Source organism: Cavia porcellus, unplaced genomic scaffold, assembly GCF_034190915.1.
Source record: "Cavia porcellus strain 051 isolate PalLab524CR breed Dunkin Hartley unplaced genomic scaffold, mCavPor4.1 scaffold_25, whole genome shotgun sequence".
Classification (NCBI taxonomy): Eukaryota; Metazoa; Chordata; class Mammalia; order Rodentia; family Caviidae; genus Cavia; species Cavia porcellus.
In genome coordinates, this window is record NW_026947508.1 from 22,271,081 (window position 1) to 22,299,030 (window position 27,950).

At 40.0% G+C, this 27,950-nt stretch overlaps 1 protein-coding gene across 5 annotated transcripts; it reads right to left on the reverse strand.

Annotated features, from left to right (window-relative positions):
- Window positions 1-27,943, reverse strand: Srsf4 (serine and arginine rich splicing factor 4). 5 transcript variants are annotated; one of them, XM_063235930.1, is made up of 8 exons: window positions 16,355-16,498; window positions 15,517-15,691; window positions 9,909-10,051; window positions 9,454-9,602; window positions 8,923-9,035; window positions 5,437-5,651; window positions 1,709-1,786; window positions 1-1,497 (listed from the first exon to the last, which is right to left on the reverse strand). In XM_063235930.1, exons 4-8 carry the CDS (start codon window positions 9,542-9,544, stop codon window positions 660-662), a joined length of 1,335 nt encoding a protein of 444 aa, XP_063092000.1. In that variant the 5' UTR covers window positions 9,545-9,602; window positions 9,909-10,051; window positions 15,517-15,691; window positions 16,355-16,498; the 3' UTR covers window positions 1-659. The 5 variants fall into 5 exon arrangements, with proteins under 5 accessions (XP_063092000.1, XP_063091999.1, XP_023421429.1 ...); XM_063235929.1 differs by lacking the exon at window positions 9,454-9,602 and adding an exon at window positions 11,090-12,285; XM_023565661.2 differs by lacking the exon at window positions 9,454-9,602 and adding an exon at window positions 11,090-12,285 and having other exon boundaries at window positions 9,867-10,051.
- Window positions 27,944-27,950: the final 7 nt, after the last annotated feature.

Here is a 27,950-nt window from a genome sequence, read left to right on the forward strand (position 1 = left end):
TTTTGTCAAGCAAAAATAGTCTTTATTCAAATTTAATGGAAACAGGGGTCACTATACTTTGCAAGACGGGGAAAAATAAAATTAAAAAAAATTCTTTTCTTTTTTTAATATAAAACAATATAATCACAATACCAGAATATGGAACTCTACAGTTTATTTCCTATGGGTTACTGCAGGTATCAATTTTTCTCGACTGTGCTATTCACAACTTTGTTAAGTCCAAAAATATGAAACCAAAGTGGTAGGAAACTGAAGACTTAGCACTTTCACTAAATGGCATACATCAAAGGGCATCAATTCAAGGGCAAAAAATGGTTGGACTCACCATACCTACCTATGCCATCATTCCAGCCTTAATGCTGTCCAGGTACTGAGCTCCCTATAGGAAAGGCCAGGCCTGAATGCCAAGGCGTTTTGGATATTCTACTGTGGGCCATGAGGAAAGGGAGTTTCAGAGAGATTTTTTCAGTCGAGCAGGAAGGCCTGGCGCCAAGAGGCTTTACTGAGAGGAAGCACTTAGATTTAACAATTATAGACACACCATTAGGGGGGTTAAAAATGTACAGCAGTGATGGATGTTCTACCTCAATCACTTGTGCTACGGCTACCAAACATGTACAAAAGACTTCTCCGGTAGTTCCAGCCGTGGTCGTAGCCTGTTAGGACCTTGAATGGGACCTGGATCTAGACCGGGAGGGCGATCTGGAAGCAGACCTGGATCGAGACTTGGACCGAGATCGGGTTTTTGAAGCTGACTTTGATCTGGAGCGTGATTCTGTCGGAGGGTTTGGTTTTGATTTGGAATTGGATCTTGACCTTGCCTGGGCCTCCGGGTTGGGGCCGGCATCCTCACTCTCCCCGCGCCCTTCCCTCTGGCCAGACTCAGCCTTGGCTGGTTCTCGCTCCTTTGACACTGACCGGGACTGTGACCTGGACTGGGAGCGGTCAGTGTCTTCCTTCTTCTTCTTCTTGCTGCTGCCCCCTTTGCTGTCGCGCTTGCTGCTGCGCTTCCTGTTTCGCTCGCTCTTGCTGCGGCTGCGGCTGCGGCTCCGGCTGCGGCTCTCCTCCCTGCTTCTCTTCCTGCCCTTCCTCTTGTCCTTGCTTTTGCTGCGGCTGCGGCTGCGGCTGCCCGCTTTGCTCCTGCTGCGGCTCCTGCTCTTGAGGAGGCTCTTCTCCTGGCTCCGGCTCTTCTCTTCGCTCCGGCTCCTGCTCACGCTCCCTCGCTTTTCCTCTTCCACTCTCCTCTCCTGGCTCCTGCTCCTACTTTTACTCTTGCTCTTGTGCCGGCTGGGACTCCGACTCTTGGGCTTCCCAGCGCTGTCATTGTTCTGGATCTTGTCTTCAGCGTGGTCTTTACTCTTGCTGCGGCTCTTGTTAGCACTGTGGCTGCGGCTGCGGCTCTTGTCATCCTTACTGGGACTCCTGCTTTTCTCCTTCTTGCTGCGGCTGCGACTCTGGCTGCGACTGCGGCTCTTGCTCCGGGAGTGGGAGCCTGACCTGAGGAGATATGGGATGTGGTGTCACACTTCATGCTGATTGGGATGAAAAGACCACAGATGAAAAGGCATGGCTGCATGGCAAGGACTGCTCTCCGGACCCCTCAAATCTAATGTGGCACTGCAAAAGCTGGAGTGAGTGAAGAAGTAAAATCCGAGTAAGGTATGATGCAGGGCCTCCTGCCAACCTCCCGATCCCAAGGTGGACCCACCTGGACCGAGATCGACTGCTTTTGCTGCTGCCACTTCGGCTTCTACTTTTCCGAGAATGTCTGCTTCGAGAGCGAGACCTGTGGGGAGAAATTTTTAACTTGCTGACGAAGGGCTAGTTATAATTAGAGTTAATGAGGACAGTCTCAAACTGCTTGTTGTACTAGGGATGAAGGTAGGACTTGTGCTTGCTATACAAGTGCTACACTTCAGCCCCAAGACATTCTTTCAATCAAACATGGGTACTTCCAGCCAGGCATGCTAAGTGCATGCTGTTAATCCCACCTACTTGGGAGGCTAAGGCAGGAGGATCAAGTTCCAAGTCAGTATGATCAACATATTGAGACCATGCCTTAAAACATAATCAATAAAAGGGCTGGAGACATAGCTTACTTAGCACACACAAGGCCCTGGATTTGTCTCATGCCAAAAAAAAAAGAAAGTATAGCTCTTGCTATGTCTAGACACAAATTCTTTGCTATGGTCTAGGCTCACAGACCCAGCCTCTTGCAAACATTCTACCTGGATAGCTCACCTCTCTTGACTCTCGTCCTGAGCTTCTGATTTTCTCTTTCTGTTGGGTTATTTTTCACTAATGCCAACTGTGGTTTACCCAGCTCTTCATATGAGAAACGACAGCCACCCTTGATTCTATTGATGGTTCTGTCTCTTCATCCTTAATAGTCTCCCTGCCTTGGCAACTGCCTCCCAGGGCCGGCTGTCACCCCTCCCGACAGCACTATGAGCTTCCAATCCTGCTCTCCTGCAGACACTCTGCCCTGAGAACCGTCTTAAAACACACTCCCCAAGCTTCAGAAAACCATTAATAATCCCAGACTGTAAATTTTCTTTAGAACATCCTGTTAAAGGCAACTGGGGCTCCTGGGCCTAACAACTGACCCCATGTATAGGAATGTACAAAATGGACCTAAGACATACAACGAAGACAAAGAGGGAGATGGTCAGAGCCCCCTGGGCACCATCGCTTTTAAAGGCTCTTACCCAAAAGTCTAACCTAAATCTCAATCACATCTCTTCAGAACTCAATTCCACCTTAGAGGAAGTCCAGGGGACAATGAATCATTCACCAGTTAGAAAGGAAACAGATCAATTCAGAATACTGAATAGTTCTTTAAAAGCTAAGAAAAATTAGTATGATGGCGTGTGTGTGTGTGGACTGCTCCAGGTTAACAAGGCTTAATAAACTTTTGTGATATATGATTACACTAGATCCTGATGGGGAGACAGACATAAAGACATCCATGGAGCAACTCAGGAAATATGAGTAAGGCTTGGACACTAGGTGACTTGACAGAATTATGTGCTGCTAATGTGCTTAGGGGAGAACCTAAAAAATTGTGGTCATAATAGTCATTCTTGGGAGACACACTGAATTACAAGAGCGAAATGCCAAAATTTCTACAACTCTTTCAAATACAAAATACATGTACATGCATAAATACATATATTTGCATATATACAGGGAGAGGACAGAAAGAAAAGGCAAAATAACTATAAAGGTAGAAGAAGGGACATATATGTATTCATGAACTAGTCTTTCAACTTTTTGTTTTTAAAAATGACAACAACTAAAGGTATGAGGAAATAGTAAGTTACATAAAAACAAAACAAAACAAAAAAACCAAAAACACACAAAAGAATGAAGACATGAAGCCAAACTGAAGGACTTTCAATGACCACAGAGGAAACAAGGTAAACATTAAGACATTATGACTGCAGGGGGGACGGTTAAGATCAAAATACAGGCATGGTGGCACATGCCTGTAATCCTAGCATTCAGGAAGCTGAGGCAAAAGGACTGCTGTGAGTTCAAGGCCAGCCTGGGCTACCAAGTGAGTTCAATGTTAGCCTGAACTGCAAAGTGAGACCCTGTCTCAAAAGGATCAAACAAACAAAGAAACAAACAAATGCACGCACTGGGAGGAAAAAAAAAAAAAAGTACAATCAGTGAGGAGGGCAGTCCCAGGGGTAATGGGGAAGAAATGATCAAAATATGGTTTAGTATGTATAAATCTGCCAAAATTAAACCCACTGATCTCTACTACCAATATCTATTAATAAAAAAGATATGGAAAAACTATAGATCAAACATCAAATACATATACACCCAAGAACTTATTCACAAGGACCCTTCTCATCTTCAAAAACTGCAAGGGTGTGCTTAATATTTTGCAAGCTGGTAGTGAGGATGGTTCAGACTGACAACTCCTAGGCACACTTTGCCATCTATCATCATTCAAAGCAGGATATCTGCAGATATAGGGTAAATTGTACAACATGAAGCATGTACAAGGCATTACCATAACATAGTCTTGCTAAAATACGTCTTTTTGGTCAGGTGTCATGCCCCACGCCTGTAATCCCAGCACCAGGAGGCTGAAGCAGGAGAACTGCCATGAGTTCAAAGCCAGCCTTAGCTACATGGTGAGTTCAAAGCCAACCTGAACTACAAAGCAAGATCCTGTCTCAAAAAAACAAGTCTTTTTTCATAGTTAGTCTCAAAATCTAACTATGAAGAAGAAAAAAAAGAAAGAGGAAAACAAGGAAGAGGAAGAGGGGGGAAGAGGAAGAGGAAAAGGAAACAGAAGAGGAAGAAGATCTAACTATGAGTCCATAGCAAGTGTAGGAGATGGGTAAAAAACATGTTAAACAGGGGCTGGGGGTTTAGCTCAGCGGCGTTAAGCGCCTGCCTTGAAAGCAGGCAGTCGTGAGTTTGATCCCTGGTACCGATAAAAAGGAAAAAGACAAAAAACAAAACAAAACAAAAAAAACCCAAACCAAACCAAACCAAAACAAAACAAAAAAAACGTGTTAAACTCTACCCTAATGACAGAACAAGCAAAATCTAAGCTGTGAAAAAATCTCTGCCACAGATGACCTTGCTTCTTTAACACAAATACATGAGAAATACAGAGTCCTGATATTGCCCTTCCTACTCTGGGAGCCCCTTCTTCCCCCAGGCCTTCAAGAGCACCCTTCTAATGCTCTAGAAAGGCACTGCCCTTCGGCCCTTTGTCTCTCTGATTCATCTTTTCAGGCTAGGCTTCCATAGTGTCATTAGGGAAGCCTTTGTCAACTCTCCAGATTATATTTCCTTCCATCGATCTGTCACAATGGCAATCATTTGCTTTTTAAAGCTTCTCTTCTCTACAGGGTCAGATCTGTCTCATGACAACTTGCTGTGTGCCCTGTGACAGAAGAGCTGCCAAATATGATGAAGTCTCTACTCTTTTTTTTTTTTTTCGAGACAGGATCTCACTATGTACTGCAGGCTGACTTTGAACTTGCTATGGAGCCCAGGTGGCCTTGAACCCACAGCAATCCTCCTGCCTCAGATTCCTGAGTGCTATGATTACAGGTGCGTGCCACCATGCCCAGCGAAGCGTCCACTCTTGAGTAACTGGTGTATTTAGGAGAGTAACCAAGAAACCAGTACCCATGTGTGCCCCAGTGTATGTTTAGAGTCCACAGAAGTGTGAAAGGTCACTGATTCCTGTCTGAGAGAGAGGACTTTACTTCTGCTTGTACTCATGACAAAAAGAATTCGAGGGTTTTATCAATAAATGTTCAGTTCAAAGTTCCAACTTACTGAACCAAACAGGATCACAGAATGGAGCACCCAATGAAAATATCAGCCAACTATCTGTATGATCAGTAATAAACTGGTAGTGACTGCCTTCTGTCACACGAAAGACACTGTTAATGGTACCTTGAGTGACTCCGGCTCCTGGAGTAGGACCGGCGCCGTCTAGACCCTGGCTTGTCTTCAACCAATCTGATTTTTCTGCCATTGACTTCAGTTCCATCCAACTTTTCCAAAGCTCTTTTCATGTCAGAATAAGATACAAATTCAATTACTCCTTCATTTTTGCGTCCCTTGTGAGCATCTGCATAGGTGACTTCTCCTGCCTGTCGCATATAATCCTAAAAAAAAAAAAAACAAAAACACTTGAGTACATTAGGATATATTTTGCTAAAATATCAGATGTGACCATTACAGTGAAAGCTTTCCTTTTCATTTAAGAACCTTCCTGAGAGCAAGGTTTATGCTTAAATTAAATATTCCCACATACCCAGCAACTATTTACTGAAGTAAATTTTTAAAGCACAAGGGAGTAAGTGAGTGGCAAAGATAATAAAAATTAAATTGTTCCTTTAAATAAATTTGTGAATATAAAAATTATTTATAGCAGATTAAGTCACTGCATTTAAGTGAAGCCTTTTTTCTTTTTTGAGATAAGAGTCTTACTACGTAGTTCAGGGTGGCCCTGAACTTAATGGCAATTCTCCTGCCCAGCATCCTGAGTACTAGGATTACAGGTGTACGCCACCATGCCTGGCTCTACGTTAGGTTAGGTGTTTTAAATTTCATTATATATCCATGTCTGAAAATACATTTATAGAAATTGGCAAAACATAAAAAAACATTCTACCACTGGACTACACCATCTTGAACATGTTCCAGGTCCTTACACATGTAATTTTATATTGATTCTTTGCTCACTGCATCATAAAAATGTTCACGTTTTAACGTATACATAATTTTCACAGTGTGCCCAACACTTTTCTGAGGATCTCTCAATTATTAACACTTTGCTATTATTCATAATCTAGTCAAGAACATCTCATTATAAACATGTCTTTTTTCAACTGCAATGTTTTCAGGAGTGGGGATTCTGGGTAAAAGGGAGCCATCCAAAATAGGATATCCTTAACAACAAATGAGGACTGGGATATAGTTCAGTGGCACTGTGCGTGCTTGGCAAGTGCAAGGTCCTAAGTTCGACTCCCAGTACCAAAAAAAAAAAAACCAATGAATGAGGGTAGTCAGGACAAGGCTGGGACTGCACTGGCAAAATGAGATATAGGATCATTCTAGTGATGCCTGGAAAATGTCACTACTCTTGTCACATTTGCAAATTAAGTAATAAAAATCAGCTAATGTACTGAATGTTTATTGTATGATATATTTTAAGTAACTCAGTCCTAGCTATAACCACACAGTCTTAGCTATAACCACATAAGATAGACAAAATCACTTCCATTTCACAGATGTGGCAAGTGAAATCAGAACTATTAGTAAACTACTCAAGGTTATTCAGGAAATAAACCAGTGAGCTGGAATAGTAATACTCCTGGATCAATTCTTAACACCACCCTACATAATATGAAACTACCATTCTCAATGTGTCTAACACTATATTAATATATGATTTTCAGCCCAATGACAACATATTAGTTATAAATTTATAAACAAATAAGATCTCTTAAATTTATTTTTGCATTTTCTTTAACTTTTTCTTTTGGTCTTTCTGAAACAGGGTCTTATTATGCAGTCCAGGCTGGCCTCGAACTCTCAGCAGTCTTCCTGCCTCAGCCTCCTGAATGATGGGATTACAGGCATGCACCATTGCACCTGGCCTATAACTAACATTTCTCTTTTTTGGGTACTAGGAACCATTCTAGATCTTTTAATAAAAATGTACTTAGTTCTCACAATAATCTTGATTAGAAATTATTATTAACCAAATTTTAGTTGAGGAATATAGGCAACAAAGAAAAAGAACTTGCTACCGTCACAAAAATGGTTAAGTGGCAGAACTGTGATTCAATCCAGGCCCTGTTCTTAGAGAAACCTTGATTTACCAAGAAACTGCTGCTTCCCTGAAATAAAACTGTGTAAATATACAGAAGTACAGGCTGGGGATTTAGCTCAGCGGCATAAGTGCCTTCTTGCAAGAAAGCAGTCGTGAGTTTGATCCCCGGTACCAATAAAAAAGGAAAAAGACCCCCCCCCCCAAAAAAAAACACAAAAAAAACAGAAGTACAATGCCAAGAAAGGCAGTCAACTAGACTCCATTTTAACCAAGAAACTGAAAACTTTTTAAAGAAATTGGTAGTATATTTAGTGACACCTCATGAAGGATTGGCATGTTGTGTTCATGTAGACAGTAACCAGTAACTTCTGCCAGTGGTGTAAGACTGTAATCCCAATGCTCTGGGAGGCTAATGTAGAAGAATTGCAAGTTCCAGCCCAGTCTGGGCAACTTAGTGAGACCTTTTCTCAAAAAAGGTCTTGGGCTAGAGCCTGAGTTAATTAAGGCCCCAAGTTCAATTCTTAGTATGGGGTAACGGGCGTGCCTGCTGCACTACTCACAATGTTTAATCCTTATCTCTCAGAATTCTCAGTCGTTCCTTCAGCAAGCACAACTTCATCAGTAGACACTGAGTAAGGATCTACTATAATGCTGACAGTCAGTGCATCATAATGTACTAAAAAATCTCTGCGCGGGGAGTCAAGAGTCCTGTTCCTAGGTCTTCTGCTAAAATCAACTGTATGATTTAAGATTTTCTGGATTTCATCTTTGTTATCTGAAGGTTGTTGGGAACAAAAACCAATTTTAACAAGAAAAATATATGGTTTTAAGATGACATGAATGAGTTTAAATGTACTCATTCACTTTCCTAGAAATGTCTTATTTATTGGTGGATCCAAATGAAAAAAGGAAAAACAGGAAACTGATCATCTAGGTTAGCATACAAGTAAATTTTTCTTCCCTATTAAGATTGAAAACCAATATTCTTCTCAAGAAATGAGCTGAGGTAACCTGGATGTCCAATGTACAGCTGGACCTTAATTTTTTGTGTATGTCCGTCTGAGATGGAGTTTTGCCGTGTAGTCCAGGCTGGCCTTGAACTCATAGCAATCTTCCTGCTGCAGGCTTCCAAGTGCTAGGATTACAGGTATGTGCCACCATATTCAGCCATGAACCTCAATTCTTAACACTAAAATCCTTTCAGGATAAATATTTCTTGGAAAAAAAACCAACGTTATAAGAATCTGTACTGGAAGCTAACATAAATTTGTTATAGCTAGTGTTTCCACAAACACTGATGGTTTTAACCTTTTAGTGGTGATAAACTACCCTGGCATCTCCTTGTAACATTGAGGATAGAGGAAAAGTTCATCAACAGATTTGGCCTTAGACTGATGGCCTCACCAAAGGTAGTATAAATGAAATTCTGGTGTCTCTTTGTACTCTCATGGAAAATTTTAATTGGAGAATTTCCCAACACTCTGATGAAGCTATCAGAGAAACACTACTTACATTCTACGTATGCTCACATAAATGTACCTGTTTCCCAGTGTTAACTCCTCCCCAACCTTACCCAAGAAGGATAATGAAGCCCAAACCTTTAGATCTTGCCAACTGCACCGACTTGACAAATTCTCCACAATAAGTCTGTACTCTGTGCGAGTGGGAGGGCCATATTTATCTCGGCCACTTCTTCTATAACCATATCCACCTTTGGAAGGTCCAAATACATAAGATTACTTTAGTGGAGGAAAAAGAAAAGGTAACACAACACATATTCCCCTTAAAATATATTATTATTTACTCCCCACCCCAAACAACAGCATATATATGTTAATTCTAATCCCACCCTTAATTTCAATTTTTATAAAAAGCTATGAGTTAAACATGACAATTTAATTTACAAGATTGTAAGTATATACTCATTAATATTTATATTTAAAATCAACATGCATAAATTTTAAAATATTAAATTTAACAATTTAGAAATAAGTAGCCAAATTACTAAATCAGTTCCTATTGTTACTCACAGTGATTAAAAGTTTTTGTGAATATTTTATATGAAAAAAAGATTTTCAGGCACCTATTTCAGTTTAATCTCATCTGTGTCTAACCCTCGGGATCCTCACCACCCAGGTCTAATGGGGAAAGGTTGCGGTCGTCACATGGCTTCCTGTTTTTGGTCAGCCAAGGGCCACAAAGGTTCAAAGAGCCACGCATGGAAAGGTAACCCAAGGTCAGCAAATGGAACAGGCAGTCATCTTAGCCTCAAAGGAATCTTTTAATTAAAACATTGAGGTCTTTGTTATAAATCTATGTTAAACAATTGTGTAACAGAGAAAAAAAAACCAATAACACACATCATTAAACATATTTATACAATATTAAAACAAATTTGTCATTAATTAAATTACATTACATCAAAGATGTTTATTTGCAATTCTACATTTAAAAAGATACAAAATTGATAAAACAAATAGCTTAAACATCAATACAGTTAAATGCAATAATTAATTACTTTTAAAAATTAACATTTAATAACCAAGGCATGCTGTTGATACAAATATGTCCTTCAAATGCTTACTGCGTCCAGAACCGTAACTGCCGTCTCGTCGTGGGCCGCGGGCATGCTCAACAATTACTCGCTCACCACAAAGATCTTTGCCATTCAGTTCGTAAACAGCATCATCTGCATCTCGCAGATCATCAAACTCCACAAAACCATACCTAGAAGAAAGCAAACAAAATCCCAGTTGGCATCAATTTGATACCTAGCTTCACTAACATTCAAGAGAAAGCAATGAAGTTCATGCTTAGCAAAGGTTAGGTGGGTTTTGCAAACTAAGGGTCAGTTTTCTCTTCTTAGCTGAAACCACTTTGCTTTTTGTGCCAACAGGCACTGCAAGAGGTAGGGCGACTTCTCAAGGTAGACCCCTAGCTTCCTAGAGGGGAGCTGCCTAGATATACAGAAAACATACAGAAGTTTCATTTCCCCAAGCAGATGGAGAGGACAGCAAAGACCTCCAAGGGATGTTTGGTTTAAGGTATCAGGGTACATAACTTCACAAGTTGAATGTTTGCTCTTTAAACATCACACAGAACATCTTTGTTTTTAAAAAAGGTTTTATGAGTTATCTTAGAGAACAATTAGATCTACAGCCAGGCACTGTTGTATTGCTAAATTGTATCTGGAGTAACACAGCAGGTAAAAAAAATCACAGTATCTTAAACCTCCACTGCAAAAGAAAGAAACAAAAAAGCTTTATAAAGTTCCTATTCTTCTACTTGAAGAAATTAGTCACAAATGAATTAACTGCTTCAAAAATTACCAGTGGAAAAAAAATTGGAGCTGTTTACTTCCCTGTGAAATGACATTTTAGATATGCTGGTGCTCCCTAAAACCTGTATACAACTGTGTAAACTTCTTTATATTAAATTGCTAGGAATTTCCCAACAAGGAGATATCATTGTTAATACAAAGTGGAAAGAAAACAAACCCCCAAATCCTATTAACGCCCACTGAAGAATAATCTGTAAAGCCCAAAACTTGCAAGGGACTTACAAGCAAGATTAAACAAACACCCCATAAACTATGTTTTCAAAATTACTCATTTAGTTTAGTCTAACACTGCTGTGAAAAGCCTAGCTTTGTGCCCACTGTCCTTATTTAAAAAACAAAATTCAGCTGATCCTACCTAATCACAAAGGAAAGTTGCAAGAAATTTCTTTAGGTTCTAACAAAGTCATGTACAGTCAAACACTGACCAGTAAGTACTCTTCTGCATCCCAATCCTGCCACTAGGAATAGGCCGTAAGACTCTCCAGAGGTTCATCCAGTCTGTTACTAACAAAAAACAATTCTAGTTTGTAATTTTTTTTCCAGTTTGTAATGCTGTACTTAACACCTTAAGTGAGAGAACCCAGAGTTGCTGAAATTCTTTTATTAAAAGTCCTTTTCATGCAAGAATCTCTCAAGGTGACAATATGCTGTTATAAGGTGTAGGTCAGTTTTGGAGAGTTCTTTATGTTGAAATGTCTTAGTGGCATTCAAACTATTGGAGTCACTAAATCTCAACTTCATTAAAAGACAAACACACACACCCAGACATCTAATAGGAAGAGTTTTGCAGAAACACAATTTAGAAGGGCTATAAACACTTTAAAATATGGTTTCATGCTTCTATAGGCTAGAACTGCTGAGTAGCTTAATAAGAATGATTAACATGCTGTTATATTTGACAAGGCAAGTAAAGCCTCTTAAACTCACTGACTTGCTATGTTCAACAGTGATTTATACTCACTAAAAATCTGTAATACATAATACACTGTAGTTGCTTTTGCCCTTCCTAGGTAGAACGGTTGTTCATCAGGCAAACTATTGTTTCTTTCATGATAAAAGTTTTAATGAAGCAAATAAAAAAAAAAACCCAATCTACTTTATGCTGGTTTCTTTAAAGATATTTTTCATCTAATGGATCTAAGCAGATCATTAAAAAAGAAAAAGCACTCCTTAACGTAGCTGTCCAGATCAGTCTTGGCTCTGCCCTGCCTACAGGATCACTGCTCTTAGTACCATGTTAGAGCCTGGCAGCAAGCAGGGAGGGATGAAGGAGAATGCAGGACATAGGCAGGGTGAAATGCTCTTTCCTCCCCTAGGATGCACCCACTGGCTTGGTACCACTCAATGACCAGATCTCATCTAGTGTGAAGTCAGAACAGCACTGACTCCTAAGGATTAAACAAAAGCATCACAGGAAAATCCAAACTATTTTCTCTCCAAATAGTTAAGGTTTTATTCCCTCAGGGGTCAGAGAACTCAAGATCCAAAGCTCTCCAAGGTAACTCAAATGAAACGCCAGCTGTTTTGGACACCAAATGATGCTTCTGTCATATCCACGTAGGAATGTTCTTCCAGGCTCAGAAACCGTGGTACTCCAAGGGTATGCAGAACTCACTGCGACCTTTCAGGAAAAGCAAGCACAATCTGTTCAGTGGAGGCACAATTATTTAAAAATACAAATTAGGGCCAGGGATACAGCTCAGTAGCACAGTGCCTGCCTGGCAAGTGCAAGATCCTGAGTTCAATTCCCAGTACGAAAAGAAAATAAATAAATAGATAGCTAGACCTATCTCTCTACAAGCTGAGGGTAAAGGTACACTCTAAATCAAAATTCTTTACTGAGTTGTAGGGACAGTTTGTGATATTATAGGAAAATGACCCTTACAGTCCTTTCCTAATATATGTATCTTGAAAGTTCCAACAAATGGGTCACAACCATATTGCAAAGGTGGGAAGAGATTCAAGACACTTTTAAGATCCAAATTATTGGGGGTCAGGAATTTAGCTCAGTGGTACAGTACCTGCCTGGCAAGAGTGAGGTCCTGAGTTTGATTTCCAGTACAAAAAAAAAAAACCCCAATTTATGTCACAAAAAGAATTTTGACTATTCTTCTGTGAAAAAATCTATTTGGAGCACTTTATTTTATTTCATTTTGTTTTATTTATTTTTGTGGTAATGGGGATTGAACTCATGACCTCAGACTTGCCAGGCAGGCACTTATGCCACTGCGCTAAATCCCCAGCCCCTATTTAGAACATTTTAATGTCAGAGTCCAGTCTAAGGATCAAATCAGGCACTTAACTGTCACTTCTCTCTGCCATTGGCATGCTAGATAGGTCTGAAGATTAAAACAAAAATCTTCCCATTCAGCAAATCATATTCAATAGGAATTCCTTTTCTGAGGGTATAATACTGCAGTGGTATGTGACTGCTTTTATCAAATTACCGTAGATTTGCTTTCCTTGAATAAGCACAGCAAATGGGTCCCCCAAATAAGGCAGAAGGACTATAGATAATAACAATAAAATGTTATCTGAGTTGAGTGTGGTAGTGCACACCTGTAATCCCAGCACTCAGGAGGCTGAGGCAGAAAGATTGCCATGAGTTTGAGGCCACCCTGGACTACATAGTGGAACACTGTTTCAAAAAAAAAAAGTTTTCTGGTTTTATTAAGTAACTTACACTAGAAAGTTACTTTATTTAATATTCATGGTACTCAAGAGCTAGGTACTACTATTCCTATTTCACAGACAATGAAACTGAGGCACAAAGTCAAACAGGTTCACTTAAAAAACTAGTAGAGCTGGCGTTAAAAAGCCTGTGGTCTGAAACCACAGCCCGAAGCCATAACCATTAAGATTGAGGCAGCACAAACAGTGGGCCTGGGCTTTAGTTATGGCTCAGTTAGAAGCTAACACTGAACAGTTTTAATTGTGAAACGATTTTAATTTGTTTCACTTTTAGAAGGGGTCTTAATTTATTTCTGAAGTGAGAGAACTATACTATTTATCTCTGAAGTTTGTCCAAATACCAAAAGCATGAGAGATAAATGTTAAATTTTTACTTCTTTGGCTTAAGGATAGATTTAAACTCTAAAAATTGACAGGTCAGGACCAAGGTGGTAGGTAGTTCCAGAGGTTCATAAAAGCAACAGATGAACAGGAATAAACTTAATTTTATTATCTAGAATATTTTTAAAACTGGGTTAATTAGCTTTAAATATTTAACTTTCCTTGAATTAAATTTTAGTGTCTTCAAAAAGTAAAACTATATTAACACAAGTCTTAAAATCAGCGTAAACATTCTTTTTAGGCTAATAATAGGAAATTAACCTTTTCTCTCAGAAAGTCTTTTTTAAATGAATCTTTTGTCCAAGTAGTGTGTGTGGATGGATACAAAATATTATATGTACGCTTGTGTCTATATTAAACATACAACTCTTTGGTGAGACCTGTGAATAAACCTCACAAAACAACCCAACAGATAAATGTCTCTAACACTAACAGCACACACACTTCCTTTCCTGCCATATTAAGAAGAACATCTTTCAGTAATTCTAGTGTGAGAATGAAGAGGACCCGACAATCAAGGAGAATGAATCTAAACACAATTTCAGTCTTCATACAGCAGAGACTAATAAAAACACACAGCCCTCCAACACACTTGGCCTTAACTCTCAGATGCCGTGCCTTTTAATCTTCCCCATACTATGTGAAAGAATAAAAAGATGAGGCCTTACTATTGAATTTTTTAATTAAGCAAATTTTTAAATTAAAAAACTCAAACTGGGTGTGGTGGCTTAATACATGTAATCCCAGCACTTGGGAAGCTGAGGCAGGAAAATTGCTACCAGTTCCAGGCTAATTACATAGCAAGACCCTGTCTCAAAAACAAACAGGGTGTGGTAGAGCATGCCTGTACTCCCAGCACTCAGGAGACTGAAGCAGGAAGATCCTCACGATTTCAAGGCCAGCCTGGGTTACATGAGTTCAACCCCCACCCATGTGCAGTGAGACCCTGTCTCAAAATCCAACAAACAAAACAAATGCAAATAATAATAATAATCCTACATTTCTCTGGTACTGCCCCTTACAAACTGTTTTCCTCTGGTCATGTTCTATTCTGACAAACTGAGTCAAAAGAACGAGGAGTAGAAAGAGGCATTTCTTGTCATTTTCCACCTAAAAGTGAACATCACTATTCTTACGAAGTATAGACAGGTACCAGGACACCAGAAAGTAAGCCAGATTGAATCCATTCTTATCTCCATAATGATCTAGTCTTCATGCCAGTTAATATACTGTTCAATCATCAGTCAGAACTCTGCAAAGGTCCAACTAGAATGACAGGTTTTCAAACTGTGGTACTCCTAGACTTCAATTTTAGAAATGTTACCAGATTCCTTCACCCAAGAATCCTTACCCAAGCTTGCGTTGCTGCCGAATAGGTTTTCTCTGATACTAATCCCTGATACTAACGGTACCAAAGATTTCTAGAACTGCCCTTTTCTGTGTTCTACTGAACTGAAGAACATGCAGTTTACCACACGCTTGGGGCACCTCACCTCTGTTTTCCAACTATCTTCAATGAACAAAGAATAGAGAATAGGTCCCCCTGAGCAATGATGGCCAGGCTTACTCAGAACATGGCCAACCAATGACTGCCTGAGCAGGGTGTGACTGGGGGTGCTAGCTATGGGAACCTGCTGGGGAGTGGAGATGAGGAGCAGGGAAAGCAAGCCTCCATGCGCGTGACCATGGTCACCCACCAACACTGCTTACCGAGGGGCATGCCTTGGATGTTCTCTCTATAAGAAAAATGTGCCCCTTTCCACGGTAGATCTCTGCTCACCTTTGTCCTAAAACTGTGCCACATGCTTTTCTTTGTATGTGGACATGACAGTCCTCAGCCAACCATCAGCAGGATGTGAGTTTTGTTTTCCCAATGTGGTGAGCCATTCCCACATTCACTCATTTTCCTGGTAAGAACCGAACCTCTCCATGGCTGGTCAGGATTAGGGATGTTGCTGTAGCCAAGGAAAAATTTTCATCTGTTGAAGTTAACCCATGGGTGGCTTGAACCCTCAATCTAGAGTCAGTAGCACTGTACTTTAAGGGCAAAGCCCTTAAATCTACCCTGAAAGAAATGGCATTCAATAAACAGGAATCAAATAGCTTTCTTTGAAGCATTCAAAGTTGATCCTATGCTTTAATCAACTTGGTCTTACTGAGTGAAAAACTTAGGACACACTGATAGCACAGTAATAAAAACAGTAATTCTTGCTCTCTGCATAAAGTACTTGGATATCTGTAGAACAATAACAGTTCTGCAACCAACACTACAGCTCAGGAAAGGGTAACTCAGAAGAAAAACTTGTGCATGAGGCAGTGTAACTGCCCAGGTTAATAGTCTGCAACATTCCAGGGACTCAGCAGTTAGGCCCTCAGAGCAGAATTAACCAGTGCCACATTTATATCTCGGGATCAATGATTACTGTTGCAATAGGATTTGCCTGGTACCAGAGGGTGCTTATAACCCACAACTGGAAGCTGCTACCATGAGTAGTTTCCTGAGATCTTTTGCTATCCTGGGACAGGACAGAGGCTGCTCTGAGTTTCCTGGCCTCCCTTTCTTTACTCTCAGGAGAGGGAGTGCCTTCAAGGCCACCCGGACAAGGTGGATGACTTACCCGTGCTCACTGAGTGGCAGAGCTGGGGTGCGACTTCAAGGCTCACCATTACCCAGTCTGGGGCTCTTTTCACGTCGGCAAACTGGCAGTTCCTGCACACCAAGAGCTCTCTGATTAGAGCTAGTGTGGATTCCTGGTCTGCAAACGGTTGGCCACAGCTCAGTCTGCACTTGATCTTTCCCCACCTTCAAAGAAGAAAACCTACCTCATGATTTCTCTCTTCCAGATGCCCTGCTATCTAGTTCATTCCCAGCAACCTTGTAGTCACTTTTGACTGCTCCTCTCTAGTTACCTATTGGGCTTACTGCCAAGCTGTAGTTTTCTCATTCAGCTGGGCCCTCATAATTGTCTCTACCTGTCCCAGCAATTTCTGTATTTTGACTATTTTAGTCAACCTGTCTCTTTACACTGTAGCAGGGAAAGTCAGCCACGAAAGCTTTCTTTTGTGTAAAGTCTACAGTGATGCCTAAATACTTTCATTCTCTAAACTCTGAACAACTTGACTTCATAAGTTGAATCATTTCAATATTCTTCCTTATGCTTGAGAAGTATTGCTTTTATGAAGCCTTAGAAACTTGTCCTAGCACTTTCTTTAGCATTTTTATTCAAATCTTTATATATTCAGCAATGTGTTTATGGATTTTCAAACTTTCTTTTTTTCTTTGTGCTTATCTTCTCATTTAATTATGAAGGCCAGTAACTGTGGGGAATTTAACATACTGCTTGGCACATAGTAAGTCAACTATATTTTTATTCCTCATAACAAATTTGAAGAATGTACTATATTCCCACTTTACAAGAAAACTGAGACTTGAAGAAGTTAAGCAACTTGCTGTCAAGGAGCTTAAAAGTGGTAGAGCTGCATTTTAACTCAGGTCTAATAAATTTCAAGTCTGAACCACAAAATCCCAATACCTTTTAAAAGCAGAGGGGTTCTCCTTTGTTCTCATAATTCTGAGATAACCTTTTTCATTTAACAAATGCTGCTGTTTAGTATTAGTTTTTAAATTTTCTTTTGAGATAGGGTCTCACTATGTTGCCTAGGTAGTCTCAAATTCTTAAGCTCAAGTGATCCTTCCTCTTTGGCCTCCCAAGTAGCTGGCCTATGCCCAACTTTTCTGTAGTAGTTTTGTTATACAGCAGGGTGAAGTCTCCAGAGAAAAAAGACACTGATCTTGGGGCAGGATGAGGCACCTCTAAGCTGGGGGTATGAGACAACCAGGTTACTTTCACTCGTCTTTTGGTTCCCATTAGCCAGTGTCAGCCATCTGGTCCTTCCGAAAACATGTGTGGGTTCAGAACATAACAGACTAGAAGAATAGAGGAAAAATAAGATTATTCTGTGCAATCCCCATCCTGGAGGCCCCACATCAACCCCTGGAATCTGTCTTTGGTTCTAAGGCTTGACACAAATTAGACCAGCACAGAGAAGATAGTTATATCTAGCTGTAGTGGATGCAAATAGACATTGACATTATTATGTACTCAAGGATGCATTTAATTAGTTTTCAAGGAATGGTGACAGGGACCAAAATGTTTATAAACATGAATGATGGGAGGAACGTGAGCCAGAAATCAAAGTATACTGGAAGGCTTATGGACTTCCAACTATGAAGGTTATAAACAGCAGCCAGGTGACTTTTTAAAATTGATTCCAAACTTATTAACACAATCACTCTAGCCCACTGCAAATCTTGCCTTCAAATTTCTTTATAGTAACTATACTTATTTTTCTTTTTGGCACCAGGAATTGAACTCAGGACCCTGCGCTTGCCAGGCAGGCACTGTGCTGTTGAGCTATATCCCCAGCCCAATTTTTTTGTCTTTTTGAAATAGGGTTTTGCTTTACAGTTTAGGCAGCCTTGAACTTGCAGAGATTCTCTTACTTCAGCTTCCTAAGACTGGAATTACAGGCATGCACCACCACACCTGGCATTATTCTTATTTTTTAAATGCCTTTCTCTATCACATTATGCTATGTGGTTTACGTATATTATATCATTTATTTTTCACAACTGGGGCTTACCGCTTTCTCACAGATGAAAATAAGGCTTGAAGCAGTTTAGTAACTTGCCAAGGTTACTTAAATACCCTGGAGTTCTTTTTTCTTTTCTTTTTTTTTTTGTCTTTTTCCTTTTTATTGGTACCAGGGATCGAACTCACGACTGCCTGCTTGCAAGGCAGGCGCTTATGCCGCTGAGCTAAATCCCCAGCCCCAAATACCCTGGAATTCTTTAAACTCAGATACTGACCGAAAGCCTACATGCTACTATCATGTTCTGCTGCCCCTACACATTAACAGAAAGATGTGGTTTGAGAAACCTGAGCTCTGGGAGGACAAAAAGATAAGTTTCATCAAGTTAAGTGTTATAGTGTGGAAGACAAATACCCACATGCCTAACTGCAGCTTATGAAAAATATTAAGTGGGAAACAAATTATCATTTCTATACCCAAGATATGCAAAGACTAGTAAATTTTATACACCTATTCTCTACTAAACTATAAATGGAATCAAACTTTAAATTAACTATAGCTGGATATGGCGGCACACCCCTGTAATCTCAGTATGTAGGAGGCTGAGACAGGAGGACTGCACGAGTTCAAGGCCAGACTGGGCTACACAGTGAGATTCTACCTCAAAAAAACCAAAAAACACACTCCAAAAAGTTCTTTTTTTGTCTTTTCCTTTTTTATCGATACCAGGGATCGAACTCACGACCACCTGCTTGCAAGGCAGGTGCTTATGCCGCTGAGCTAAATCTAACCCTTTTTTTCTGAGATCTTTTTGAAATAGAAAAAATTAGCATCATTAAGAATCTGTATCCCAGTTACCTAGAAAATTAAACTCATGATCATCCATTCTCATAAAGCAAGCAAACCATTTGTTGGAAAAAACTCCTGGATTAGAAATAATCAAACTCAAGTCTATATTATTAAGCGCACGCTGATCCCAGGTTCATCTCAAACAAAATATTTACATATTGGGGTGAGAAAAATGCAATTATCCTAAAAACCTGAAAATTCCTTCACAATAGGAGGTAGAAGGAAATCTATATCAAATCTGAATTTAGTGTTACTTTGTAAGAGTTCTAAGGGCTTACTTGCTTTATCTGAAACCATTTCGGATAAAAACTAAGTTATCTCAGTGATAAAGCACCCTGCCTGGTATGTGTGATGCTATGGTTCAAGTCTCTAGCACTACAAGAAAGGAAAAAAAATCAAAAAGTTAGACTAATATTGCAAAGTTACTTCATTTTCACTAGCTTGTCACCATATTTTGGGTCTGTGAAATGGGACCAGGGCTGGAGAACATGGCTTAATGGAAAAGTACTCGTCTAGCAAGTGCAAGCCCTGAGTTCAACTGCCAGCACTGTAAAAAAGGACCTATCAAGAAAGCAACATGCATGCTAGGGATACAGTTCAGTGGTAAGCACAAGATCTTGAATTCAATTCCCGGTACCAAATTAAAACAAAAGTGGAGAAAAAGAAAGAAAAATGCTGAAAGCAACATGCTTGCAAATACTTAGTGGATCAAACTATCCACTTGTTAAATAAATTTATTGTTTTTGTATTTTAAAGTTAACATGGCTGTTTCCCTTAAAGGGAGGGAGGCAAACATAATCACAACTGTGTCTGCTTCAACATTCTGACATTTATCAACACATGAAAGGTAAATTAAATTAAACAGTCTCACAGAAAAGGGAACCAATTTTTCCAACACCACACTAAAGTTCAGGAAGACTTACAAATTTAAAGCAAGATTATATAACTCAAGAAATAAATGTCAAATATCTTCCAAGTGTGGTGGTGCACACCTGTAATCCAAGCTACTCAGGAGGCTGAGGCAGGAGGATCATCACAAACTGAAGGTCAGTCTAGGCTATATAGTGAATTCGGGGCCAGCCTGAACTACTTTGTGAGACCTCACCCCTCCCCCCAAAAGGAAAGATCACCAATTTAGGAATACAACTTTTGGAATATAAAGTAGAATTATTCTTCCTTTTACTCCTACTTACCATAATAAAAGGCTTATACTCAACATACAGTACTACTCAGTTCTACAGCAAAGCTACAAAGCCAGTTCACACTTACCTCTAAAACACAAGGAGTAGGTTACCAGGTGTTACAACCTTATTAGGCCTCAGGGACCATCCTAGCTGTTCAAGGTTCTCCTTAACTGACCCTGGGCTGCAGCCTGTTTTCTCTTTTCCTGTTTAGTATTGGTCTATGATACTCATTCCTGTGGTATTTCTTAGGGATGCCCTTGACCTAAAATAGGCCACTTTACTGTTTTTTTTGTGAATTTCTGAGATTATTTTAACATCAATGAATCAATAGCTTTACTTCACTCGCAGGGCATCTGCAAAGTTTTTTCGAGATAGGATCCCACAGTCTGACTATGTTGCTCACACTGGCCTCCAACTCTTGGGCTCAAGTGATCCTCCTGAGTAGTCAGGACTACAGAAGTCTACTAATGCCAGCTCAGAGCAGCAAAGATGATAAACAATACTGAGGTTCAATACCTAAGAGGCTGTCATGTGAACATGCTTAGAAGCTGCTGGCACAAGCACAACTCATGCAGCTTTGCTGGAAGGTTATCTAGTTAGACACACACACAGCACTGAATATGTTCATTTCTGCTCTGACACATGAATTTGTGTCTCAAGGCATAATAAAAACCCAACCTATGTTTCATACACATGATACCCATTATAGGAGTATTTACAATAGTAAGAAAAAGCACCTTAGGAGGAATGAGTAAATAAATGATGTCTTCAAACCCCAGGTTTCGGCACCAAAAAAAACGATGTCACCAACAGGAAGATTTTAATGTAACAGAAAAATTACATGGGATAAACTAGAAAGAAAATGGGACAGAATATTGCACACAAGACCTCACTTATGTTGGCAGAATTCTTCATGATATTGCTTTTCTACTTTATGCTTTTTACATTTTCTAAATCATCTACAATGAATTTACATTTTTCTGTAAACACAAAGTTAAAAACAAAACAACAACAACAAAATTCCTTAGATGAGATTCCTCAGAGTTGAGGCCAGCCTGGGCTACATAGTCAGTTCAAAGCTAAGCAGAACTATACTGCAAGACCCTGTCTCAAAACAAACAAACAAACAAACAACAAAAACCCAAAACTAACAAACAAAACTACTACCATCTACTATGCAGTCTTAAAGGCTGCCTAGACGACTTCATATTCAATTTTAATTGAAAAAAAAAACAGTATTTAAAAAACCATAATGAACACTAATTGAGAATTCAGAAAAATAGTTCTTAAACGTGGTAGGTAAAAATATAAATAGATACAGTATGTCTAAAAGGTAACAGAAATCAACAGCTAGCAAAAGACATATTGCAAAAGTCCACAGCTATGTTGAGCCTGGTGTTGCAAGGCTGTAATCCCAGATACTCAGGAAGCTAAGGCAAGTTAAGAGGCCAGCCTGGGTAACTTAGTGAGACCTTATTTTGCTAAAATATTTTACTGAGGCCTTACCTCATTAAAATAATAAAAAGGGCAGAGGGTGTATCTTAGTGTTAGAAGGCTTGCCTAGCATCTATGAAGCTTGGGTTTGATGCCTACCCCACTGGAAATAACCAACCAACCCACCCAGTATGGTGGCAGATTCCTATAACCTCCATACTCTAGAGGCTGAAGGAGAGTGAGTAGGAGGTCAGCCTGGTCCTACAAAGTGAAACTCTGTTTCAAAATAATAAAAACATATGGCATGACCCATACTATGTTAAAAAAAAAAAAAAGTAAAGAGGAAGAGTCATAAGAAAGGCATATATGCATGATGTGTTTATGAAAAAAGTAAAATTATGTACACAAAATATATAGTTCACTTTGAATGTGTTTTTATATTTAAAAAATTATGCTGCTGGGATTATAGATGTTTATCACTGTGCCCAGTATAAACACGCAAAATTTTTATGAGAAATAAATTTGTGCTATTTTGAAATGTTAGAAGTATAAATTAAGAATGGGTTTTTAATTTTTACCTACGTCAAAACAGTTGTTCAAACATCCCTTTAAACAATGCTTTAATCTCTTCCTAGATAATCATAAAATATATAACCAAATGCTTGCTTGCTTGATTTATTTATTTTTGGTACTGGGAATCAAATTCAGGACCTTGTGCTTGTCAGGCAGACACTGTGCCACTAAGCTAGATCCCCAGTTCTCAAATGCTTTATGTTTAACATAGACGCAAATACTTCGTATGTATAGACTCAAATGGAACAACAGTATTTGGGGGCAGTAAAATGGTCTATGAACAAAAAGGTGATAGGTCTCTTAAGGGAAAGTGTTTGCTTTGTAGTAGTATCATAAAACTGGTAAAATATTTATCAGCCACTTGGTGGCTTAACAAGAAACCCATTTTTTTTTTTTTTTGGTGGACTAGAACCCAGAACATTCCAACTTAAGCCACACTCCCAATCCTTTTTATTCTAAGACAAAGTCTTACTAAATTTAAGCTGATGAGGCCTCAGAATTCAGGATGTTGGGGTTACAAGCATGCACCATCATACCCCACTTTCCCAGTCCCTTTTTTAAAGGAGACGATGAAGAAAAGAACAAGCTTAGAGAAAGGAGTCAAGGCCAGGGATTTAGCTCAGTGGCGTAAGTGCCTGCTGTTTGACAAAGGCAAGGTCGTGAGTTTGATCCCTGACACCAAAAAAAAAAAAAAAAAAAAAGAGTAAGAGAAGGGTATCAAAAGAGCAAATCCTTGTATAGGTTCTGGGATTGCCTGAGATTCCTCTCAGCATTGAAGGCACAACAGTGGCTGAATACTGACAGGGGACACATACAGCAGGGACCTAACTCAAAGAAAGAGCCTTAAACCACATATTAAAAAAAAAAAAATCAAGATGGCTTCTAATTAATTGGTGGTTGGTTGGTTGTCTGTTTGTTTTGTATGGGAATTGAACTCACTACCTTACACTTGCCAGACAGGCGATGTGCCATTGGGCCCTCAAAGGAGCTTCAAACAAAGATGAAAACAAATATATCATGACAATACTTAGACATCAAAAATCTCAAATGCACCATGCATGGTGCAACATGCCTATAATCCCAGCACTCAGGAGCCTGAGGCAGAAGGATTGCTGAGAGTTAAAAGGCCAACCTGAGCTACACAGTAAGTTTCTGAATACAGAGTAAAGACCCTGTCTCCAAAAGCAAACAAACAAAATCATTAAATAGATCAGAACATCAACTGAAAACTCTGGCCATACAAGATTTTCCTATAATATGAAACACAGGTTCTAAAATTTATAGCCAAATTTCTTTGCGTTTTAATTCATGACATTAATCAACTTAAAAAAAAAAAAAAAAACTTGTGGTGGATGGTGACACACATCTCCAATGCCAGGATTTGGGAGGTTGAGGCAGAAAGATCACTGCAGGTTTGAGCCCAGAGAATTCAAGGCCAGCTTAGTCTACATAGAAAGACCCTGCCTTGAAAACACACACACATACACACACACACACACACACACCCCAAAACAACAAAAAAAGGCCAAAAATGTCATCAATAATCTGGGGGTTTACTCTTCCCAATTACTGGGCATGTAAAATAAAATTAGGGTATGTTTTATTAACCAAAAAATGGAAGAATTAAGGTATAAAGATCTATGAAACCACAAAATATGTGGCAAGAGTAACTACTATGCAAAAAGTCCACATTTTACAAGTGATTTATTAACAAAAAATAAAATCCATATATAATCAAAGACAGCAAGGCTATTATGAATACTGACACACACCTAGGATCCCTCCTGGCGCTTGTTTCCCCACACTTTATTGCACTTCTTGCTGAAGTGTAGAAGTTCGAGTCAGGCATGGTAGCACACATCTGTAAACTGAGCACTCAAGGACTGCCAGTAGTTTTGGCCAAATTCAGCTATAAAGTGAATTCAATACTGTACCTACATCCTAAACCATATCAGGAAACCCTGTCTCACAAAATCAAAAGTGTAACAGTGGGAATATAGGAGGCCCTAGTGGGATCCAGAATGGTTTATATGGTCCTGGGAGATCTGCATCACTTTTGTGATCCCCAAAAGAACCATTTTTATGGAAGTTCTCTAAAACAGAACCAGATTAAACTGGATGTGGTGGCACAATCCTGTAATCTCAGCACTCAGCAGGCTAAGGGAGGAGGATCTCTGTGCGTTCAAAGCTAGTCTAAACTACCTAACAAGATCGTGTCTCAAAAACAAAACAAAACAAAACAAAACAGCAGGTTAGATTAAGGTTGCCTAATACTATGAAATGGTAGATAAGGAATGACTGCTTGGATACTTCTTTAAACCCCACAGAATCTTTTTCCTGGTTACTAAATCTTTCCTTTGGAGACGTTACCTACATTCTTACTCACCAACTTTCTATTACACAATTATTTTATATCTTAATTAATTCTGAATTTTACTTCCAATCTTTCAGGCAAACACCTACTGACGTGTATCTCACATTTACAATTTTGAGCTCTTCAGCAATTTAGAGAGCCCTATTCAAACACAGTCTGCTTTTATATTTCAATTACTAATATTCACAATCCAGATATGCTCACAGACACTTCTATATGGGGAGATCTACTCTCTTTCTTAGGTTTGCAACTATAAGCTTATACATCTAGCTAAACTGTGCAATCTTTTCCTTTAGCACCTACTCCTTCCTTTTAGGCTTTCCCTCATTTTTGGCTATCTAGTTCAGACAATTCTTTTTTTTTTTTTTTTTGGTAACAGGAATCGAACTCATGACCTTGCACTTGTCAGGCAGGCATTTACGCCACTGAGCTAAATTCCCTGGCCCTAAAGTCAGATAATTCTTGCTTGAGATATATCTACCACTGCTCCTCCTCCCAGAAGTTATTTTCTTTTGCAGTGATTCCCGGATAATGCTGGGAGGTCATATTGTGTGCTACTGGTGTCTACAACACCTGTCACTAACTCCTAAAATGACTTCCATTCTTCATTTCAACTCTGACTTACAATGATGAATTTCATGCATGTCATGATCTAGCAGAGTTAACTTTAAGAATGAAGAATTCTTTTAAAAAGCCTCAGATACTCAGGGTCTTGAAAACAGTTCTCCTTCTCTCCCATTTTCTGGGTTGATCAATCTTTAACCTCCAGAGCCTTTGAATTCCTATCCTGATTTTGATTTTTTCAGTATAAAATCTTAATAGCTGTTTGTTATTGTTAAATTTCTTTCTTTCCATTTTGAACACTAAGGATTGAACCCAGGGACTTTTCACCAAACTATACCATCCCTTTAAATTTCTTTTGAGACAAGTTCTTGCTAAGTTGCTAAGGCTGCCCATGAACTCTCAGTGCTCCTGCCTCTGCCCTTTATTTCTATTTACAACATATAATTTATTTCCATTTACCTTTCATTTTAAGTCCTAGCCAATCTATTTTTCAAAGCCCAAACAAATCTTTTCAAGAAGGCATTCCAAATTTCACTTGTTTGGAATTCAAAGTGAAAGCAAGCATTTTTTCATTAAAAATGCACATGGCAAATTTCAAGAGCAGAACCCCTCCTCTGCCCCCCTCATTCAAATCATTCAACACACCATGGGGCACCCTGTTGGGTTATCAATACATTTGATTGATTAACCAGTTTACCCATCAGCATTTTCAGTTGTCATCTTAAGTCTTCAGCATATGGACCTCATCAAACATATATTCTGTTAGCAAACATTAACAAGCTGCCTCCTAATGATTATAATCAGATACCTTTCATTATAGCTACCACTCAATGTTAAAAGTCAAATACTTTACATTTATTACGTGTGACCTTCTTTTTCTATGTGAATGACAAAATAACTACAGAGAAATTAAGTAACCTTGCCCATAGGTACTTAAGTGGTGAAGCCAAGATTTGACTCAGGTCCATCCAGTTTCAAAACCTACGTTTGTTTTTTTCTGACAAAAGTTATCATGAACACTTAGTTGGCCTTTGGGAGAAAAAAAACTAGGAATTTTAACTCTTGTATCTGACATGTGTAACAGTTAATATTTTCTCTTTGAATTTCTTAAAAATTGGAGGTTCCAGAGTAAAAATGAGTAATTTCTAAGCCTTTTATGCTAAATCAGTATTAATAACACTTTACTGAAGTCACTGTCCTCAGTAAGGTAATTCTTGCTAACAATGAAACGTTGGCTACCAGTTTTTCTCACATATGCAACTTAAAACATTTAGGTATCTTTTTTAACTTCTCAAGAGTCAGTCAATGCTGGGAAGAAAACTATAGTCCTATCAGACTTTTATTTTTTTAAAATCAAAGGTTTCTCTAAACACCCAAAGTTTAGCGCTCCAAAATGTTTCCCTCTGTTCTTCAAATTTTTTACAACTATGCTAAGTCCTACCTAACTAGTTTCCAGTTTTTCCCGTTGAGTATCTTCGCCAGGCTTGACCACTCACTTATTTTCCTTGAAATCTGTTGCCCCTGCTTGCCCTGTTTTTGCCAAAGCAGATTAGGAATACAGATACAGACCATACTGGGGAGGCAATTTCGAGGCCGGTGTCTCCACCAGTATTAACTTGTTGACGCAGACACTAGCCGGGATGGCCACTGTTTTCTAACGAATTCCTCAACAGGACAGCAATTTTTTGGCAAGTTGGAGAACGGAAACCACAGCATGGAAACTCTGCACGGAATCTTCAAGATAACGAGTAAAGACTTTACTCTCGCAGAGAAAGGTGAGGGCTTTCAGCGTGGCAAGACGATACTTTCGAAACTGTCACTAGACTACTCAAAGTGGAGTCTCCCGCCCAAATAAAGTGTGGCACATGGCAAATCTAAAGGCCTCTCCAGAGCTCCTGTCCCTGGGAAAGACGCATTGGGACCGTTTGATCCTTTAGGGAAGGGGTGAAAAAAGGACAGGAAATCCTTTTTATTTCCAACAGTCCTCAGAACGAGAAAAGTCCCTTCCCAAAACCTGGGAAGAAAAAACACAGGCCTCCCGAGCGCCCGCAGCCTAGTCCCACCGGGCTTCCTTCTTCGGGTCCCACACCAGTCCTCGCCACCGCTCCCATTATCCCGCTACCACCCCCGCCCGCGCAGGCGCAGTGGGAGCCGGGGCCTATCCGCGCCCCCGAGCGCCGCGACCATGGCGGAGCCCGACCAGGCCAGCGACGGCTCCGCGCAGGGCAGGCGTTCGGCTCCCGTTCCCGCGGCCTCTCCGCCTTCTCTAGTGCCCTGTACCCCTCTCTACGGCCAGCCCCTCTTCCGCCCTTCTCACCCGTTCTTCAGATCCACCTCCAAGATCTTGCCGTAGCCCTTAAAGAAGCGCTCCACATCGCGCTCCCGGGCCTGGTAGCTCAGGCGACCGATGTATACGCGCGGCATCCCGGCAACGGCGGTGGCGGCTAGCCCCGGCCCAGGCCCCCCTAAGGCGGCGGCCGGCGAAGCAAGAACACGGCGGCAACGGGCGGGCGGACGGCCGGACGCAGCCGAACCCCGGCGACGTACGCGAGCACGTAGCTCGAGAGCGCGCGCCTCCGCTTCCCCCGCCCTCCCCCCTCAAGGCGGAGGGTAACGGGAGAGAGCGCGCGTTCGCTTCCCGCC